This window comes from Nannobrachium achirus (assembly GCF_963921795.1).
Source record: "Nannobrachium achirus genome assembly, chromosome: 3".
NCBI classification, from domain to species: domain Eukaryota; kingdom Metazoa; phylum Chordata; class Actinopteri; order Myctophiformes; family Myctophidae; genus Nannobrachium; species Nannobrachium achirus.
In genome coordinates, this window is record NC_137812.1 from 30,669,833 (window position 1) to 30,693,259 (window position 23,427).

At 41.6% G+C, this 23,427-nt stretch overlaps 1 protein-coding gene across 1 annotated transcript in view; it reads right to left on the minus strand.

The window, feature by feature from the left end:
* The window catches only part of LOC308282166 (voltage-dependent T-type calcium channel subunit alpha-1I-like), a gene marked incomplete at its 3' end in the record, with an annotated part of 234,626 nt that overhangs the window by 158,697 nt on the left and 52,502 nt on the right, over positions 1–23,427 (minus strand). The window contains exons 3-4 of the mRNA XM_080722510.1: positions 21,187–21,320; positions 6,112–6,209 (exon numbers count right to left, since the gene is read on the minus strand). Of these exons, the coding sequence (XP_080578636.1) occupies positions 6,112–6,209; positions 21,187–21,320 (232 nt within the window). The remainder of the gene's footprint in view (positions 1–6,111; positions 6,210–21,186; positions 21,321–23,427) is intronic.

The following is a 23,427-nucleotide window of genomic DNA, read 5'->3' on the forward strand; positions in this document are numbered from 1 at the left end:
GCAGTGCTGCACTCTATGGCTGGATACTGGAAACTATTGTGTTTGAAACGACTTGAAACCTATTTGGGAATTGAGATCCTTGGCCTGCTTGCATAAGAAATTCTGCCCGACCTAGTAGTTAACAACATTAGCTGTGGACACACTGTCTGTCGACACACTGTCTTTGGAGAAAATGGAGGAACTCAAATATCTGGGCCAATGGCTTGATCCTCAACTTTCATTTAACACTTATATTATTACCTCAGAAAGTAAATTGCAGCCTGAGAGTATTATATTATTCCATCAAGTGTTTCCCCCACCATGTTAGAAAATAATTATTTCACAGTTATTACCAATACTAGATTATGCTGATATTATATTTCAGGATACTTCTGAAACAAATCTCATACCCATTCAATGTAACCAACAACAGCCTCTGAGATTTATCCTGAGGTGCCCTTACATAGCCCATCGCTGCTCTATGCATGAGCTGATCAACTGGCTAACACCCACATCTAGAAGACATTTTCACTGGCTGGAATGTATTTTAAAATGCATTTTTTTAAGGGAGGGAGTGGAAAAATATAAAGCTGCGTGAAGCATTGCACTATGGAAGCACTTGTTGGGAAACTCCTCCTGACTCCTCCTCACTCCTACTGACTCCTCATGACTCCTACTGACTCCTGCTGACTCTGTTTTTTGCCACTCAGTAGGCGTTCCCGCATAACATCCAGGTACGATGATGTCACGTGCACTGCATACCCTCTATCCAATCTAAACCATTTCTAAATTTTAACATCACATAACCGTAGGCATACTGAGCACCCTTACTTTATTATCCCTAGAATCAAAAAAATAAATTGGTCGACGTGCATTCAAATTGAAAGCAATAACCTAACAAACTCAATCAGATCTATCATCTCCCTTAATGTCTTTAATTAATCTATTTTCACTCAACTTCAAACACCATGTTCATGCTTTCGTTCAATTTAAAATAGAAAAAAGAAGCACTGCAGGGATCAGTGGCTCTAATAGACAGGTGCTATTTGGTGATATTTTTGCCTTGCTCAAAAATAAGTTCCTTATATTTTTTCACCAAAGGCAGAGTGCCAAAATTGGATTGGAGGATAAACCCCTTGGGATGTATCATCTCGTCTTCAAGAATTATTTTCTTTGCAAGTCTGCACACCATTTTGGACCTAGTAGTAAGCAGTACTTCTTTGAAAAACATTTTTGTTCATTAAGTCGGTAACAATTGTTCCTGAACGGTACTGAATGTACTGATATACCTAATGTACCTAAGATGCATGTGCATGTATGTATTTCTATGTCTGTTTAAACCCTGCATGGGCATGTTACTGCATGTGCATGAATGTATTGGTTTGTATTTTTATCTTTTTCTTTTTTGTATTCAGATAGCTAAATGGGTCACTATGCTTATAGCTCATATTATAAAGTCTGTTATTATTAGTGTGCATCCATCCATCCCATCTTTCTAGAAAAACTTTTTTTTGCTGTGCTACTCCTGCCACAGTTTTGGTGGCACGCACTTGGGCCATATGTCAAATCAATCGGCTTCATCGGGACATGTAGGGTGCATTTTGCTAAGAGATATGTTATATCGTTTTTAATTTTCTCCAATGGGTCAAGGTGGTTGGCATCACCCGACCTGAGGGAGCGGAAAGGGGTGTGGCGTCTGATGAGTTCAGAGAGGTAACGGGGGGCCTGGTTGTTGTGGGCTTTGTAATTGGTGATTAGTATTATTCAATTCTGAGCTTGACTGGGAGCCAGAGGAGGTCGCGGAGGACAGGTGTGAGCATCGCTAATCCTTCTGTCATCAAGTCCCCTTTTCCTTTATTCACAATGTGTCATCATACACTACAGCATACACAGAGACTGTATGTACTGTATAGAAGATGAGAGGTGAACTGGCATGGAGTTAGTTATATCATGACCACGAGATACGTGACCTGTCCACCCTTACAACTGTAAGGTGTATCCATTAGATGAGGAATTTGTGACCAAGAGATCTGAATCTTTCAGGCACATCATACATCTTGTGGTCAAAATATCTTCTGAGCGGTTTGGTTGGTAAAGTATATGTTGATAATGCATGATGTGCTCACAAGATCCTTGTCTCATGGCCACTAGCACATTAAGATGTTCCCCAGAGAGCATGATCATTTGGGCACATCTTATATCTAGTGGCCATGATATACATACAGTAACTGCATTGAACCATATCAACTCCATATGTATAGCACATTGTTGCTGTCACGCAGAGACCTTGTATGTACTGTATGTGGTAAAAAAAAAAGTTTTCCAGTGGATGAATATAGTTCTTATTCAGTCACAAGTTTGTGTTAGTACTTTTCATTAGTTTAATATATATATATATATATATATATATATATATATATATATAAACAGACAGATCTATGTCTAGTCATCTAGACATTTCAAACATTTATTTTTTAAGAATTGTGAAAAAACTGATTCTGCTACCTTTGCGTGACAGTATATAAAGTATAACTATAAAATGTGGCATTCAATTTATGAAAAAACTAAAACAAAACATAAAAAGGATTAAATATTGCGCAAGATTTTCAACCCCACTAAGAGATGACATTAAAACAAAGCATGGACGGGAAGGGAAAAGAGTGAGTTAGCGACCATCTCTGAATGAATAATGGTGGGTGGTTTGGCAATTATACTGATAAAGGCAGCACAACAACATTAACTTCAAGTACCCACACATCCCAGTAAGAGTGCACTCCAATGTTCTTGAGATGATTGCCTGCCAGGCATAATTTAGGCACGCAAGCCACAATAGAAACCGGCAGCATGCTTGAATTGTTCTCATCAAAATAAAAAAAAAGACCTGAGGAATTACAGTATCAGCACTGCTTGTGTCTAAGTGGTCGGGTTGCCTCTCTCATAGCCGATCAGACATATTAATGTCATGTACATGTTGTTGCTGAAGGGGGCTTTAAATTGCTTTTCAGGGTCAGTGTAAATCAGTGGTTTTCTAAGTTTTTGTGCACACCCATGGGAAAGTCAAAAATGGGAAAAGCCTTCACCCAAACTAAAAAAGTGAGCGGTGCTCACTTCGCATGGTATCAGACATGACACTTGTGCATATCACCTTGTATGGGCTGTTCTGTCCGTGACAATAGTTATCTCCATACATGAGTTCCGTGCTCATACGGACGCTCATACACACACACAAAGCCAGACGTAGGAGCCCTTAGCACCGTTCAAACCGTTCATCTGCTTGTTTGCAAATCGCTCTCAGGTTTATTTCTGGCATTGTGGATCAGACCTGATCTGCATGTTTCTCTGCCATAGCACCATGGACAGCTCCTAGGCAGGATCCCTACTAGTCTGTAGTGCTAGGAGCTGGCCATGGTGCTGAACAGAAGTCACATTAAGAATAGGGATGCGAAGATATACCGGTACGGATCGTAATCGCGATACAAACAGGCGCGATACGAGTGAATCGGTTCATTCAGGGTGGATCGGTACAATTGACGGCTAGAATCGTGATGTATCGTATCGTGAGTGACCTGGATCGGTACATTCCACGGTTGGATCGGTTTTTGCATAATAGTATTTCATTCTATACTGTGTTTCCGAGGCGCATTGAATGCCCCATCAGCCCTCCCCCCAAAAAGCACTTGTAGCGACTCTAAAGACATGCGTCTTTTACAGCAGCACTGGCTGCTCTGCTCTACTCAGCGGAGCGCAGTGAACACCCGACCCGACGGAATGCAGAGACAGACAGACAGCACTCGTGAGCCCACTGGTTAAACATGCAGGATTAGTACCACGTTTAGCTTTATAACATCCCTGTCCAATGTTCGCTGATGTGATCCGTTGTTGTGTCACTGGACTGGAGCACGCTGCGTGATATTATGATCCACATTCCACACCTGTTTGTTCTTCTTGTCGAGTCTGCGACGGAATTGATTTAAACAAAGCAGAAGCTTCCACGCTTTAACTACACACACGTATGAACTACAACAACGATACTGGGCGTGCAACTAGCGATTAAAACAAAGTATTTGACACTGTTTCACAACTTGTTACTGTAACAGGCAGAACACTCTTCTGCTGCTGCTGCTGTTCCCTCTGCAAAGAGAGGCTGTAGCCTGATTTATACTTGGCAGCTCGACGGTGTCGCGCACGCACCTAAATAGCAGACCTACAAGCGTTGTGACTCAAATATCTACGTTTTGAAACATTTTGGCTAGAAATGGCAAAATCCTAGATTATATTCATACAATATAATAATAATACAGGTCAAGGATCCTTAACTGAGAAGAGAGAGATCAAGCAGGGACCCCCACTGTAGGTTATTTTAGACTACTGTAGGCTATTATATAAAACTGTTGCAGATTAAAACTTGTCAGAGACTTGTTTGACAGCACTATTTCATCAGTGACATTAATACATTACTATGTTGTGTTTATTTGTTCACACATTATCTTTTCTATTAATATGATGGATTTATGTTATTCATTATAATCCATGAATTATTATCTCTTAAACCCTCAATAAGTGTTAATGTATTGGCTAATGTTCCCCCATAGGGTTGCTACTTGCTAGGGTTCAATTGGTTACTGTAAAAACTAACTATTAATATTTGGCCGCCTCACATAACTCTGAGGACCCTAGGGGTCCCTGACCACCTGTTGAGGATGTAATGATATATAATAATGATATAGTATTAATCAAACAATTTTACCAGCCAGCAAGGAGTGTTCTCCCAGATTTCAATAAGTTGGATTGTTAGACAGAGCCTAGTACTACAGTGAAACAATAAATTGTTTGGAAATTAAATGTAATGCATTTTTAGTAATTTTTTTGGGGGGGAAATTTACACAGGCTTTAATATAAATCCTTTGCATTGTGTTGAATCGCACCGAATCGTGAATCGTATCGCATCGTAAGGACCAGGGGTGTATCGCAAAATATCGTGAATCATATCGCATCGTATCGGGGTCAGGGGTGTATCGTGATGTATCGTATCGGCAAGATTTCAATGTATCGCAATTATATCGTATCGCTGGGAGTGTATCGTGATGCGTATCGTATCGCCTCAGTGGTCAAGATTCACATCCCTAATTAAGAAGGTGGATGACTACAGCTATAGAGCAAACTTGATGAAGTATTTTTTGGGTTCTCTGACTAAACATTTATGATGTGAAAATAATGGAACAAGTCTGAAAATGTCACTGAGTATATTTTTGTATAAATACAATATAAGGTTTACATGCACACAATAAAATTGTGTTCCGAATATAGCTTGGGCGGATGATTAATTTAAACAGTTTATATGCAAAGAGGTTCTATAATGTCACCGTGCAATGCTGGATACCTTAATTATTCGATGAATAAATTATCAGGGGTCCTCTCTCCTATACGGTTCGAGCTCTAATTCCCAGCTGCTGTAAACTGCAGTGATGTAATACAACAATTTGTGAAAACGTGGGGATTGTTAGGCTTAATTTATACTCTGTCTACAATGTTGTGTGCTAAAAATAGCAGATTTACAAGCTCACAACCGGGCCACAATGCGAGTATAAATCAGGGTTTAAAGCAATAAAAATACAGTTTCTAGGGTTTTTCCCCCCAGTAATTACATCTACCACATATTCCAGGAATGTGACTAAATAATAATTATATGTATATACATTGGATCCGTTGGAACACAGATAGTTTTTTCCATTTCCTGAAAAGTAACCATTAAATGGATACGTGAGAGGTATCCCCGACAGCAGCCATTTGAAACTGTGTAGCCTGGTCTGTGTGTGTCTGTTACTCAAACAGTGGGTCGGGACCCATTTTTGGGTCGCGGAATGATTTTTATGGGTCACGAAAGGAGTAAAAATATCCCATTTTATTTTCCTACAATTAAAAAAAAAATCTTATTTTTTGTAATCATTTAAAAATATATAAATGTATACATTTTAAAACAACCCAAAACAAACAAATCTAAGAATAGAAAAATATAATTAAGAAGTAGTGACAATAGCCGATCTACAAGCTCACAACACGGCGTGAAGTGACGTGTGTGCGTGCGTGCGTGCGTGCGTGCGTGTGTGTGTGTGTGTGTGTGAGCAAACTTACTTGGCACCCTGTTGATGGCTTTGAGCGGCCGTAGGACCCTCACCGTCCTGATGGCAGAGAAGTTGACGTTTTGCAGATCCAGGGAGTACTCCACTATTCTGTAACACACACACACACACACACACACACACACACACACACACACACACACACACACACACACACACACACACACACACACACACACACACACACACACACACACACACACACACATAATTTAGACAAAGTTAAACACTAGTGGAGGCGACGAGATGCTTGTACAAGGGACTGTTTTATGAAGTCAAACATGAATTAATTTGTGTACTGTATATACAGTATAATGTGCATACGTTTAGGCATCAACAGAAGTCTCCTAACTTAACATGTTCTGTCAGACACTCTTCTCTACAGTAACCGAGCATCATGAATAAATGTTAGTTTGAAGAGGAATATTAAAATGCAGACTGCTTCCCCTGCTGTGCTACTGGTGGTTTGCCACTACTGCTGCTGTTGCAACTATAAACCCTGGCATTCATGCATGTTGACATCGATACGAAACACATTTAGTCTCTTTTCTTCAGTTTGCCTCCAAGCGGGGTCTGTTCCAGCTAGAGGAGCATCAAAGTGTAATTTCCTAGTTGACAGCTGCCTGTACGCCTGTATAGTATGTGTATGAGAGCCGCATCCACAGAGGAAGAGGATAGGCAGAGTATGGGGGTAAACAAAGCTTGAAATGAAGTGTGTGAAGGGGGAAAAAAAGAAAAGAAAAACTGAGAAAAAGTATTTTACTGTCTGACCTATTTCTGGCATATTGGTTCAAAGTAATGAGAAAAAAAATCAGCTGTGCCGAGTGGAGAGAGAGAGAGAGAGAAAGAGAGCGCAAAAGTCTGAGTGAGAGAGGGCGAGTGAGAGCCATAAGAAAACACAGGAAGGAAAGTCATGAGAGAAAAGCGGAGGGTAGCGAGAACGCAAGAAGCGGAAGTAACGTATCAAGGGATGATTAACAAGAGTGATATAATGACTATAAAAACAGAGCGCGGCTGAGGGAAGGAGGAAACGGGGGCCCTGGGGGGTTTATTAACCCATATTTTATGCTTTAACTATTGAAAAATAGCAGATATACAAGCTCACAGCGCGGCACCGAGTGCCGCGCTGCGAGCTTGTAGATCTGCTATTTTTGAAAAATCGTGAAAATTAGAATTTTGACCCGATTCTATAAGTGTCTTTTGAATCCTTCAAAGATTTTTGGAAAAAAACTATGTTTCTATGTCAGCAATCTGGCCAGCCATCGTCAAAGAAAAGGTCCTTTTCACTTAACTGGAGCTCAGTTAGTCTGTTCTTGAGAGACTACTATGTCAGTGGTGCTCAAACCTTTTCATGTGAAGGACCCCCAAAATGATATTTATTTGGCCACGGACCCCCATTTCAAAATATCTAGTTCCAGGGACCACCCAGAAGCAAAATTTGAGTGACAAACGGTCGCTTTGAAAATACATATATTCAAAGATTTGCACACATTTTCACGACTTTTTCAAAAATAGCAGATCTACAAGCTCGCAGCGCGGCACTCGGTGCCGCGCTGTGAGCTTGTATATCTGCTATTTTTCACTGGTTAAAGCATTCAATAATTCTAGGCCTAAATGGGTTAAGTGCTGAGATAATGACAACGTGAGGAACCCAGGGAGCGATAGAGGTCTGTACCTTGGAGCAGAAGAAAGGCTCATCTAACCTGTCAGAGGGAGAGCTTCAAAGTGCGGATGCGAGAGGTACAAGGAACAGGGGAGATTCCCTCCGTCAGGCCGTGGTGGAAAAAGTACTCGGAATATTTAAAGTATCAATACTAAAATGTAAAAATAAGGTTACAAGTAAAAGTCCGGATTTCAAAATTCATACTTGAGTTGAAGTACAAACGTATCGGTATCAAAATATACGAAAGAAGAAAGTACTCATTATGCAGAAATACAGAATGTCCCATTTAAAATGTATAAAAAATCTTTTGAAAATAGCAGATCTACAATTTCACATGCGGCTTTTTTCAAATGGACGAAATGTATAGGGTTGAAGTGGTAAATGTATGTTTTGTAATAATAATCAAAAACTAAAAAGTAACTAGTAACTAGTTGACGTTTTCAAATAATTGTAGTGGAGTAAAAAGTACAATACTTGGATTCGAGATGTAGAGGAATAGAAGTAAAAATATTGGGAATTGGAAATTTACACCACTGCTGTCAGGACAGGTACCCCAGGCATATTCAGTACAGTGGGATATGTGCTGTAATGAGCCCACACCCAGGGTATTAAAGTTTAAGATGTAAGCCTGCCAGGCTCCTGCAGTAATGGAGCGTGCCGTTTCACAACCTACTGTTACTGTACAAGAGTTCTGTAAGGTGAAAACTTCAATGGATCTGTCTGAGTTCCACAAGACTCAAAGACATACTACACATATACAGTACAGTGGGTGATGTTTGATCACTGAATATTGTGACTGTGCCCCAAACCATGTGCAGTCTGCGTGCCATGGTTATCATAGTTTTGACATTATCACATTATTTTATTTTTTATTTTTCACTTTTTTTGATTTTTGATTCATTTTTAAAGCGGGTTTACATATTTAGTTTTTTTTAAAAGGGTTTGTTTTTTATCGTAACAGTTTTCTTTTGTTTGTTTGTTTTGTAAAGCCTTTATTTTCAGTAAACTAAACTTTTTATAATTATTATTTATATTTAAATTTTCATTCTAGTCTTAGTTATTTCATTATTTCATCCCTACAGTATCCCTGCCACATGCAAGCCAGCTCAGTCCATTTCTGCAGCCTTGAATGTGACAGGGTCTGGTGATCTCGCACACAGGCAGAAAGCCTCAATTTCAGCATAAAATGTAAGGTCACAGATTGCAGAGGACCTGAGACTCGACCCTATCTCTGAGACCAAGGTGGTGGTTCTATTTTCCCATAATGTGGCCGCGACCCGATTGGTTTTCTATTGACCAAGCAGAGCAGCGGTGTAGCAGAAGTCACCCAAACAGGAGAGTCGGCAGATAGAAAGACCAAGGTAGAGTTGGGAAATTGAACATGTGTGGGGGAGTGTGTGCTGGATATGTGTGTATACGTGCATGCATCTGAGAGAGAGAGAGAGAGAGAGAGAGAGAGAGAGAGAGAGAACTTCGGGTTTTTCACACTACCGGGACATTAATTGCATCCAACCATGTAACCTTGTTGTCTAGAAGTTGTTTCAGCTGTCTAGTCAATTAGACAGAAAACTATAACTGGTGTTGGTAACCAGTTACAGCAGTGTGCACTGTCAATATTCCACACAGAAACATGTTTGAGTTAGTTTAGCACGAAAGATTGTATAAATGGAACCAAATTGGATCTCCTTGCAGGACACAGATAAAACACACTGGCACAAATGTCACACACATACTATGTACATACTGTACACGCACAAACACATTGAGTGGGTTACTGTAGGTGCTTGAGGGAATCTCCGGCTCTCCCACAGCTGTGTCAAATCAGACTGAAGATTGAGGTCAAAGCGTGTGGCTTCACATACTGCAAGAATAATGCGGAGGGCAAACACACACACGCACACACATACGCACGCACGCACGCACGCACGCACGCACGCACGCACAGGAATAGTCTTTCTCTCTCTCTCTCTCTCTCTCACACACACACACACACACACACACACACACACACACACACACACACACACACACACACACACACACACACACACACACACACACACACACACACACACACACACACACACACACACACACACACATGCCTCTGTCAGACATCTTCATGAATATTTTAAAGGAGACACTAGATTACTTTAGTCCCAAAGAGGAGCTTTGTGAGAAGAACACTGTTTTCACCCAGTTCTTAAACGTCTGACCCCATCCTCTCTCTCTCTCTCTCTCTCTCCCTCTCTCTCTCTCATACATCTCTCTCATACATCAGTTATCATACAGTATTATGTATCCTCGCAGGGGTGAAGTGAAGGCGGGGTGGAGTCTTTCACTCAAAATTACATTTTCAGGACCGAAGAGAGGAATAGAATATTTAGAAGTGCTGAATATAAAATTGGTTATGCTCTGCCTTCTTGATCAGTGGAGCAAGACACCTACAGCACATATTTTTTATAATAAACCTATACACGATGTTCCATTTAAATACTATATGGTTGGATTAAAGCTCAATTTATGAGCCTAAATATGTGAGCCCGACCATACCCATCCCGACAGAACATCATTTAAAAAAAGATTTTAGCTCAAGAACCCAAAGAGAGATTCAACCCAAATGAGTGAAAATAGCAGATCTACCAGGTCACAACGTGGCACCAGTTTTTTACAGTTACGATACAGTAGAACGAGAGAGAGATGGCATGCAACAAAGGTCATCGGGATCAGGATTCAAACCCAAAAAACTTTTGAAATATGTTGGAATTCATTGTTTTTTACTTTTTTAAATTTTAATGGAGGACACAAAAAAGTGGAGATTTACTCGCAACCCATATTAAAAAGACAGAGTATTGTACTATTACTCATAGTATACCTACAGTAGGTGTACAGGTCAGGGATTACTGTTGTACCTATACAATACAATATGTGAACAGGGATTAGTCAGAGTACATTAAGAGTAAAAAGCCATGCACTTTTCCAGCAGTTAAAGTCCATGTATGTTTACTGGCAGCCATGGAGCTGTTGACTGAGCTAGATGGCCTTGGAAAACATCCCACCCAATTCCGCAGACATTATGCAGATCTGTGAGAAAAACTAATATGGCAATTACCAGGCCACACAAAATGTCTGGCCAAAGTCCCTTAAGAGATGATAGCATCAATTATTTAAATGAGATGAATAGACCCAATATATGTTTACTCAAAAGATGTTTCCAAAGCAGAAAAGAGGGGCATGAGGCTCTCTCTCTCTCTCTCTCTCTCTCTCTCTCTCTCTCTCTCTCTCTCTCTCTCTCTCTCTCTCTCCACCTTTGCTGTTTTCATTCTCTACATCTCATGATCCCGCCTTCCTCTAAATTCATCTCTCCATTCATTCTCCACCACCATAAAGTGTGTACACGCGCGTGCTTTAATGAGCTCCTGGGGCAAATACCCATTACACATATCCCAAATTCAATACATCAGTCAATGTGCGTGTGCCGTGTGGCATGCATGCGGTGGTGTGCGTGCGTGCGTGCGTGCGTGCGTGCGTGCGTGTGTGCGTGCGTGCGTGTGTGTGTGTGTGTGTGTGTGTACCAGCTGTGTGCACGCCACCAGCTGTCTAGCTCTGGTGAAGGTATTCTCTCCCCGCACACACATGCTCTGGCCCCATCTTTCCCTGTTAGCCCCTACAGAAATCACATCTAACTCTCTGGCTCAACAACATGTCACAGGTAATTAAAATGCACAGCAGGGTGAGCGGTCAGGCACAGACCCACAGATACAGCACAATCACCTGTGTGTCGCAGGGCTGGTTAGACAGCAGTTTAGCTGCCTCTCACATGGGCATGCTGCTGTGCTGTCTGTCTCACTGGAGCCAGCAAATGGCACAGAAAATGCAATTGTTGCGGTGTGACACAACATTCATTGTAATCCTCTTTGGAAACCAACCGCCTTTAACCTGTAAATATTTGCCCACCAACAAAGCACAAATGGTATCTATAATATTGATGGCTATTTGCACTTTCGTCCTTTTTCTGCATAAATGAATTATTTATATTACATTGTACTATTAAGACGCCTCAGGGCGACATGCGACCTCGCCCATCTGGCCAGTGATGTATATCGGACCAGTTACCCATATATGGAGACCCCTGCATGATAGTCAACAATGTGATGTCAGAACATGCCCATATATGGGCATTTCCAAATATATAACATAATTAAGATATGCCCTTAATATTGATGATGACATGACAGGGATCTCCATGTATGGGCATAAAACGGACAAGGACGTAATTAATTTTCAAGTTTGACTCATGAAGACATCAGCGATCTCCATATATGAGCATAAAAGGCGTGTAGTAAATGCATACCATAATGTAACCAACCATTGTCAGAGTATTCGTCTGTCTGTCTGTCTGTCTGTCTGTCTGTCTGTCTGTCTGTCTGTCTGTCTGTCTGTCTGTCTGTGTCTGTCTGTCTGTCTGTCTGTCTGTGTCCCTTTTAGTTGAGTTGATAGAAGTCACTCAGACAGACTGGGAAGTCACTCAGCACTCAGCACTGGGACTCAGCACTGGGAAGCGCCCCCCGGGCGCGTCCCAGTGCTTCATGCTTCACACCTTCGCAACGTCCTTCATGTCCCTCACTCGAGGACCACCCGCTTCCACACTTCTGACACCGACTGCAACGTGTAGTGATTCATGCACGAGCTCCCACACAGGGACAGTGTAGCGACCCTGAACAATACCTGGCCACAACAGTTCCACCAATGGAGCTCAGCTCAATCTGTGATGCTGAGTCTGGGTGGCCAAATGAGGGAGCAGGGTTTCATCCCAGCTCGGTGCACAAATCGCCACAGTATGCGACAAATCACATCTTTGAATATGAAATTTACACCCAAATAATAATAACTGCAGCTGTTGTAGGGCAGTACCAGCAATAACTTGTTTTTTTAATTGATCCACCATGACAATTACTCATGGTTTTTGAAAGTGCCCAAGGGAGCATATTGTTTTTTCCAGACTGCAATCAAAGGAACATAATTTGGCACACATATGATAACAAATGGGACAACGACAGTGGCTCCTATAGTGTATAACTTGGATTATGTCCCATTGTCAGTTGAGGAGTGGTAAATACAGTACACATCTGTTCAGAAACAGCTGGTAATTAATAACAAATCGTGAGCTTCTTCCAAGTTCACATTTATACAGTGTACCACCAACTCAGCCATCTGACACAATACTTAATAAATACTCATTACTGATCACAATTGTCCATTGCGTGGGCGCGGACACACGCCCTTAATCCGACATTATCTGAAACTGTAACGCAGTGCTGTACTTCAAGGTTCAACCGTGTACTATAGACCGGTTTCTTGTTTACAAACATTGAGACTAAATGCACAGCTGAATCATGTAATCAATTCCCACCAATCCCCAAACCTGTTGTTTTGGGGAGCGCTGCATGTTTCTATTTATTGGCTAATTTTGGTACCGACCCATCAGTGTGACGTGGACCAGAAACCCGTCTATTGAACAATTTCAACCCAGTGTCCCTAGACTTCAATGCACTCGCGAAGGGACATCTTGTATGATTGTATCGGCTACATTCTCACAGAGCAGAACAAATAAAGAATGTAGTATATACTAATATATCTTTACATGCGCGCGCGCGCACACACACACACACACACACACACACACACACACACACACACACACACACACACACACACACACACACACACACACACACACACACACACACACACACACACACACACACACGTGTGTTCTAAATATAACTACTTAAAAGTTTGAACAAGGAAATTAACATGGTCTCCCATCTGCTCTCATAGCGCTTGGCAGCTCAGATTGGAAAAGGGTGATAGTTTAACACATACAATACAGGTATACAGATACGTAACCAGAATCATGCTGAATGCAGCCCACATACCGTAAGGCAAATTACGATTTTACTGTGTGAAAAAAAGTGGGAAATATACATATACACACGTACACACACAAACACGTACGCACGCATGCACACATGCACACACTTGGGTGCGCACACAAATATGAGGACAACCAACTGTTTACACAAGAAAACATTTAAGCACACACAGACAAAATAAAGTAAAAACGTTTGCGCTGGAGAAAAGAAATACATAAAAATAGGCTCTTTTTTTACGTGGTGCTAAAAAGGGTGACAGGTGCTAAAGGTGAAGAGGGGCGTGTCTCAGACCATCATGAACACTCAGATACACACGTTTACACATAATCCTATCGCATCTATCAGAGTGTGTAATGTTGCAGGTGACAGGCAGTGGTAGAAGCCATCAATCAGCCGTCACATTCACACTCTTTGAAGCAGCGATCATCCAGGCTCCGCTAATTAAATGAGAAAGCAAAGCACACCCTCAGTAGGAACAGACACACCCTGTCAGCCCTTCAAACCTACTGTACAGCATCTGTCTAACTCACTCACACACACACACACACACACACGCGCACGCATGCACGCACGCATGCACGCACGCACGCACGCAAACACGCACACTCTTTGTGGGGGTGATGTGTGATTTCGCCCGAGACTCTCTCCTTAATTGGTATTTAAATTGTCTCTACTGTATGGCCCTATCTATACCATAGCTGGCTTCAAAGTAGACTCTGACAACCTACACAAATGAATAAATAAATAAATCTAATGTTCAGAAGGATTTCAGACACTAAAGCTGGTTGTTGCACACTGCTGCGTTTTTTCGTTGCGAAATGCGATTTTCAGGGCAAGGAGAGAGAGAGAGAGATAGAGAGAGCAAGGGACCCAGTGGTCTGAAAATAAATACCGAAACGGACGGCAGTGAGCAAACGTAACTGGCATAACGTGAGGTTGATTTCTTTATTTACACTCTCCAAAATTCGCTCCTATATTCGTCCAAAAAAAGGCAGCAGTGTGCAACGACCTTAAGGGCTCTATTTTCGCCAAGCTAAACCCTAAACCCCTAAACTTCTTTGCTTTTTTTTAATATATTTTTTTACTATTTTGAAAAACATTTTTAAATAGTTCAAATAGCTGATCTACAAGCTCACAATGTGTCGATGTACTGTAGGTCAGCTATTTGAAGTATTTTAAAATGTTTTTCAAAATAGTAAAAAAATGCAAAGAAGTTTAGGGGTTTAGGGTTTAACATGGATGAAAATAGGGCCCCAAGAGTACTGTATGTTCTGATAAATAGTACCAATAATATAATTTAGAGGAAGAGAATGTTATTATTATGAGAATGCACTTTATTAATCACTATGATTGACAATGTTATCTGGCTGCCACCTTGAAGCATTGTGGGTTTGGCAATGTATAAGAATATTCAACACAACCAAGCTACAAGCCGCAAAAGAAGCCAGTCTCCACTGAACTCTCATATGGTGGTGCTGGTGGTGATGATACACTAAGTGTGTTCTGAGTGATTGCTTCCAGGAATGGACGACAAAGAGAGCTAAACAGAATCTATTATTATGCAGCTGCGACAGATAAGGTTCGGGAGGCAGAGAAGCACACCGTTCAACAGTATTTAAACCCAACACAAAATCTTTAGTGCTTCACCATCCCCTTTACCCCCAATTGTTCTTCCATTTTCCTCTTTGCTCTCTCTCTCTCTCTCTCTCTCTCTCTCTCTCTCTCTCTCTCTCTCTCTCTCTCTCTCTCTCTCTCTCTCTCTCTCTCTCTCTCTCTCTCTCTCTCTCTCTCTCTCTGCTCATTATAAAAAGTCAAAACTTCCACATCAGCATTGTTCTGTGTTTTGTTCCTAGACCATCCCTGATACTGCTCAGAAATTATATTACTGTCTGTCTGTCTGTCTGTCTGTCTGTCTGTCTGTCTGTCTGTCTGTCTGTCTGTCTGTCTGTCTGTCTGTCTGTCTGTCTGTCTGTCTGTCTGTCTGTCTCTCTGTCTCTCTCTGTCTCTCTCTCTCTGGTAGGTCCCAGTCCCCCTTGCTTTGCTCCCTCCCTCTGATGAGTGGCTGAGACAAAGTGATGTAGTAGAGGGAGACACACACACACAGAGTGAGAATGAATAGATCCCGAGAGAGGAGAGGAGGTGTAAAGCTGTGACTGCGCTCACAGATAGCCTCTTCAGTACCGCTCCAGATGACACCAAGGATTACCACAGGAGATACACACAACGTGTGAGAGCACACTCAGTCACATGCTCACGCACACGCACACACACACACACACACACACACACACACACGCGCGCGCACACACATGCACACGCACACGCACACACACACACACACACACACACACACACACACACACACACACACACACACACACACACACACACTCATCATGAGGGCAAGGCAAAATGGATACCACTGCACAACAATAAATGTCCCAACAGTGGAAAACACAACAAGAGTAAAAGGCATGAAGAGACTGCATATCGAATGCATATAATGCTGCAGCGCTGTCCTCTGGTATCTCTCTCTCTCCGTCTCCGTGAGGCAGGGCTAGCGTAGCGACGTAGCGCACAGATGCATTAGGATCAGTGTCATTCACTGGGAGGCGACCGTTATTAGCGTGACAACGCGGCTGAGTGCTGCACTGGCACACATATGTGTACATAATCACTGTGGCACCTATTACCTCTGAAGAGGGAGAGACAGCTACAGTATGCTGCTGTGGTAAATCCTCCTGGTTATTATATGACACATAGCTGGCGCTACCATTACAGCCGTCTGAGGTGTCAGTATCAGTACTGATGGAAGAAAGAGAGCCTGGGGTCCTGAAAGAGGGGCATGACCGTGGCGCGTTGACGAGTCACAGTAATCCACAGTGATGAAAGAAGCACTCACATGTCTTGCTAAAAAGTACTAGTAAGACGCCTCAGGGCGACATGCGACCTCGTCCTAAAGGGTGAGGTCGCGCCAATTCTTGGCCATCTGGCCAGTGATGTATATCGGACCAGTTACCAATATGGATACCCCTGGCCTGCATGATAGTCAACAATGTTATGTCAAAACATGCCCATATAAGGGCATTACCAAATATGGGCATTCCCAGATATGTCCTTAAAGCTATGCTGTGTAAGTTGCCATGGGCCATGACTTGGCCATCTGGCCAGTGATATATATCGATGACATCAGGGATATTCATATATGAAAAGGGATTCTGGGGAATAGGCCTCCCCATATATGGACTTTTACATAGGTGATGTCACCTGTGATATCACCGGTGATGTCACAGTGACAAGGGAACCAACCCATAGACTGTAAAAATGTGTACTGACATAAAGGGCGAGGTCGCAACCACAGGAACTACAGTTGCCCAAACATTCACAACAGATGTCACTCATCATTAACTCCAAAGCGTTTTGAACACTCCTGCTGGCAGCCAAAGAAGCAAACTCTGCACAGAGGCAGAGATCCAACACTCGCTCTAAGCTCCGTCTCATCCACTGTTTATGTTTGCAGCACATTTGTTTCGCATGCAGAGACGGAGGACAACTGCAGCGAATGTCTTGGCGGCTGTTTATGTTTGATGATGATTGATGATAGACAAAGGGTCTTCAACACTCAGAGTTACTACAGGGGGTCCTCCAAATCTTTGTGTGGTAGATCTTTTTTCTACTGTTTTATATTAACCACTTGAACCCTATAGTGTCCATATTCTGAGAACTTTAGCCGAAAATAGCAGATCTACAAGCTCGCAGCGCGAGGCGTTGTGAGCTTGTAGATCGGCTATTTTCGGCAAAGAGGTTTGGTGTAGAGGGGGGTAAAAAAGCACACTAAGTACAGAGTGAAAGGTCAAGTTTATTATGTATTGACGGTTCAAGTGGTTAAATATCTGAAAACACAAATTGACATGAATCCAAAATACAGTGATGATTGTGCTGTCAAACAATCTGGAATCTATGAAAAGGTCTATGAAAACCCTAACCCTCTCAAGTAAGGGGTCCTTGGCCTCAAAATACCCCCTGTGACAGACCATACTTATGTGAGAAATAAAAAATGCCTTTTATGCCTTTATTGATAGGGAATAGGGATAGACAGTAGGCTGACAATTAAGAAATGGGGGGCCTTCGGGATCGGGACTCAAACACGCGACACGTTGTTGTCAGGCTACACTGAGCCTCAGTGCCTGGACCGCTGCTTAAATTTTTTTTTTATATAAAACTAAGGTGGCAAAAGCAAGTCTAATGCAGATAGGTAAAATGCAAACACCAACAACTCCAATTTCCACAACAGACTATGAACTGGAAATGTATTTCAGAAATATATTTTAGAAATCTACAGTATCATCAAAATAGTGTTTCTTTAATATATAAATAGGCAATGTTCTTTACTGCTATGATTAAGGTAATTGATTAAGGTAATTTTGAAAAACATTCAAGAGCTTGCATAATAGTCAGTAGTCACATGCACAGGAATAGCGCATGTTGTACTGTACCTACAGTATCCAGGGCAGGCCAAGTAAGAACATGAACAGTTCCATCATTCAGATTGATGGTCTGTTAAACGAGGGAGGTAAAGGTGAAGGAGTGGAGAGCTCATTCACCACTATGCTATAAGTAAGAAAAGCTCTTCAGCTTGGCTCTCGCCATGCGGTGATATATAGACCTATTGATTCCTTCACCAGATCTAGGCAACAACACCCTAGTGCTAACATCATCACTTTAATCAGCTTTAATCTGCTTCCACACAGACTGGTGGGTCTCTTAGCTGCCTTTCACTTTCAACAGGAGTAAAATAGGGCATTTGTAGGGATACTTCTCTAGACTGGGTGAATTCAATCACCATATGAATGAATGGCAATATAGACACATATTTTAATGTTAACCTTGCAACACAGTATCTACTGCATACTGTGGTCTATAAAATATATATATATATATTTTTTAATTTAGCCCCTTTTTCTCTCGAATTTAGTCGTTCCAATTCCAATTAATTCCTCCCCACACACAGTTCTGTGTTGTCACTGCTGTTGTATCCTACTGGCTCGCCTGCCTGTGAGGAGCCCCCAACGGGAGGACGTAGGGCCTTCGTCCTACTCCTCCCGTCCAACACTCCCCGCTGACAGGTGTACGTACTGTACGTAGGTTTACGTGCAATGACCAGCATCACCCTCCCCAGTGCCCCCTAGAATAGTTTTTTATGGTGGTATTATGCTTTGTTTCCATTAAGGTTATGGATAATGCCTTCCTGCACCTGTAAGGAGCTTTCTCCTCATACTGCAGTGATAAGACAGAATTCTTCACACTTATACCTATGAAGTGTTTCACTTTATTTTAAACTTCACTGGGTGAAAAGAGCGATTAATGGGCCACTATGGGCAAATGCATTTACCCAGTAAACTGCATGTTTGCTGGGCATTTTTCTACATCAGAAGAAAAGAATTACTGAGAAATGTGTGTATTTGATTTACTGTCCTCTGCCAGACAAAGATACAGTAGGGGTCTGACCCCTTCCTTTGACCTCCAAATTGACTTTTGTTTGAAGAATGGTGGGGGGGAGGGGGGGGGGGGGGGGCTGCTCTCTCTTTTTTGGAGCACTTGTCTTCCTGCATGCTTATGCTAGGGTGAAATAGCCATGTCAAACCAGCTTCAACCACTTATACTTCATTGAGCGGGGACCCCCAGGGTTCTATACTTGGTCCGCTTTTCCCCCCTGTACATAAAATCTCTTCCCCGAATATAGCCAGTCTACAAGTGTGTTGTGAGCTTGTAGATCTACTATTTTGGTTGAATGTTTTCCCTTTTTATGACATGACTATTAGGGTTCATATGGTTACTGATACAATCAGCAATATTTTATAATAATAATGGGTATTGATGTTGTTGTTGAGGTTGGATAATTCTTTATATAAACCTATTAAAAAATGGTTGTGTTTACTCTACAATATCTAAAACCACGTTTTAATAGTGTTTTTTATTGAAAATGACTGTGTACTGTGTGTAGTCATCATTCATAACTGTCACATATCGGTAGTTCTTGTATGAACAAGAAAACAAAAACAAAAAAAGACATCTGAATGAAACAAACAGATCCCAATGTAAACAAAGGCAGGGGTGAAGCTGAGAGCTTGTCACAATACAGTCACATATCAGAGCTTTTAGCATCCGTTTAGATCAAATGGTGATTTGCAAAGCATGGCTAAATTCCAGTTCCAGTCAGCCTCAGTCAACAACACTTCAAATCATTCTCAATATTTCACAGGCAGCTGCACTTGCTACAGTACCAGACATAAGTTGGCAGTTTTCCACGGGCATGGCTCAAAGCCATGGTTTGTGTCTAGCTCTGTTTGAAGATGATTTCAAAGGAAACAAATGCTTCAAAAAGAGTGACTGTTAAAAATAAAGCATTAGATGCCAAAAGGCACAAGAAAGACTGAATATATGAGAAACAAACATACAGTAAGGCATATTGGGACAGAGACTATGGAAAATCAATTTCTCCAGTGCAAGCCATCATGATAGCATGTTCTATATTTCAGAGCTAAGTTAGTGTCGAATTACTGCACATGTATACAATAATATGCAAATTGTCAGCTAAGGCTGTGTTGCGACATTGATAAGCCTGATATCATTTGAGTGTTTGATCTTACAGTAACTGCTACTACTGAACGTTCACCAGCTGAAGTGTCTAAAATAATTATGGATCCTTTCTGCAAAAAGCGGATAAAATAATTATGGATCCATTCTGCAAAAAGCGGATATTTTCATTACTTCAACCACTTAACTAAAATAATTAAATAAAGGAAAATGCAGCTTGTAGATCTGCTATCTATCTATCTATCTATCTATCTATCTATCTATCTATCTATATCAATCAATCAATCAATCAATCAATCAATCTATCTATCTATCTATCTATCTATATTGCTTTTTTATGTAGCGTAGCCAATTTAGACATTATGCCAATTGATTCCTCCCCACACACATTTCTGTGTTGTCACTGCTGTTGTATCCTACTGACTCACCTGGCAGTGAGGAGCCCCCACCAGAAGGACTACTCCTCCCGCCCAACACTCCCTGCTGACAGGTTCCTCTAGGAGTATGTGCAGTGACCACCCTCCCTGCCCCGGCGGCTTCCCTCCCCGAACACGAGCCCATAATGTTTGCATAGACACCCAACAAAACCGCCATGTGTTATGATGTATTCGAACCCACAACCTCCATGGTGCTGGGAAGGGACTTTACCACTGCACCACCCGAGCTTAGATCTGCTATTGTAAAATAAATCTAAATATTTTGAATTTTCTTTTAGAATCGCCTATAATGGCATGCCCAAAATTAGGTTAAGGTGGTTAAGGGTGGCCATCACTTTTTTCCAGATATCAGATATCTATATGTGAGTGATTCTGACTGTGGAAGAGGAGAGATACAGTAGGAAAGGGAAAAGGGTAGCAGAAGAGGTCCTCACCCCGCCATGACTATGAAGAAATCTAGACGATTCCACGTGTCGCCAAGGTAACACCGCCTGCCAAAGATTCCCAGGGCCACCATCTTCACCACCATCTCCAGAGCAAAGAAGACGTAGATGAACGCATCAAAGGCCTATAGGAGGAAGCCACAGACAGACAGAGAGAGAGAGAGAGAGAGGTGAGGCCAATGCAGCAACAGGGCGAGAAGATGTTCTAATTTAGATTTTCTGCAGATTTTCATTTATGTTGAATGCTATCGATGTTTACGCTAATCCACTTAAAGGCTACAGTTTGTCTTGTGTCATTATTGCTATTGTTGCAAGGCCGTTTCTGGCAATGCAAGACAAGTGTTATGCCAGTAAAGCACTCTGAGCGGAATTCGAAGCACACCAACTCAAAGTGAGAGGAGGGGGAAAGGCGAGAGGCGGGACGGTAGATAAATGCCAGTATTAGCAATATTGACAAGGTCTGCTGGAGGGGCAAATACACTCTCTCTCTTTCACCCTCTCCCTCAAATCTCTCTCTCTCTCTCTCTCTCTCTCTCTCTCTCTCTCTCTCTCTCTCTCTCTCTCTCTCCCCCCCCCTCTCTCTCTCTCTCTCTCTCTCTCTCTCTCTCTCTTCACTATTCTGTCAGTTTCCAGTGGTAGAAAAAGTACTCACATTTACTTAAAGGAGTAGTTCACCACTTTTCAACCTGTCTTCATATAATAGGTCCTCACTAATGTTCATAATAAAATAGCACAATTTTTTTCTATTCAGTCTGGGTCTCATAGGAGAGCTGTCAAATCCTTCTACCGGTGACATCATCGTTTGACAAAAAAAAATTAAATAATATTTTTGGGAAAAAAAAATATTGCAACTTTTTCAGGAATAGAAAGCCTTCAGTTTCTATTAGCTTGCATTTCCCATTGATGATGTCACCGGTAGAAGGATTTGACCCACCCACAGCTCTCCTATGAGACCCAAACTGAGTAGAAAAAAATGTTGATATTTTATCATGAACATTAGTGAAGACCTATTATATGAAGAGGTTGAAAAGTGGTGGAGTGCCCCTTTAAGTACAAGTATCAATACTGCAACATAGAAATACTCTGCTACAAGTAAAAGTTCGGAATTCAAAATGTACTTGAGTAAAAGTACCAAAGTTATGGCATCAAAATGTACTTAATGTAACGAAAGTTAAAGTACAAAATGTTTGAAAATAGCAGATCTACAAGCTCACAACGCGTTGCATCAAACAGCGTAGGTGTAAAATAGGCTAAAGTGGTTCATGTATCTTATATAATATTATAATTTATACCTGCAAAGTAACTAGTAACAAAGGTTTTCAAATAAATGTAGTGGAGTAAAAGTATAATATTTGGATTGGAGATGTTGAGTAGTGGAGTAGAAGTAAAAGTACTGGAAATTTGAAATACTCAAGTAAAGTACAAATACCTCAAAAGTGTACTTAAGTACAGTACTTAAGTAGATGTACTTAGTTACTTTACACCACTGTCAGTTTCTCACTCATTCTCTTTATGTAATATCACCCTTTCTATAATTCTGTCTCTCATCCACTTTCTTTCTCTCCTTCATGAAGTTCCTCTTTTATTATACCCTCTCACCAATATGTGTCATATTCTCTCACCCCTTGAGTTGAGCAGTTTGTTCATAACAGGTGGCTAATGATTTGAAAGTAATTTGTTTGAACAGTAATCACAGATAAGCCCGCCCGGGCATCGACCATTCATCAAAGATGCTCTCTACAGTGCGTGTGCATTAGCCGCTATTGCTGTTGCCAGCAAAATGCCTCGATTAGCTCTTTGGCGTATTCGGAGGCTTTAGATGGGAGCCGTCGTGCTCCGTGTTGCCTGTAATTTGATTTTCAAAGGGAAATACTCCAGGCAACATCTGAAATTGAACCGAGACATCGTGAGGCTGTTGCCGAGAAGTAAAGTCTTGTGTGCTGCTAAGGGCATGTGTGGAGTGCCTGCGCCAGACTACTAATGCGGGAAATGGACAGAGTTACAAACTTTGACCTTTATCAAAATGGTACAGATGAAAACGCACGGCTGTTTTGTAAAGTTCAGCAACGCAGGAGAGCTTAATATAAAAATAAAAAGATTCCTCCGCATTTCTGCAAACCTGCGTCTGCACCCCTCACTATGACTCTTTTTCTTTCTAAATGTCTCTACTCTTCTCTGCCCACCTTTTTGTCTCTCTTTCACCTGTGGGGGTGGAATAATCAACCCGGTTTT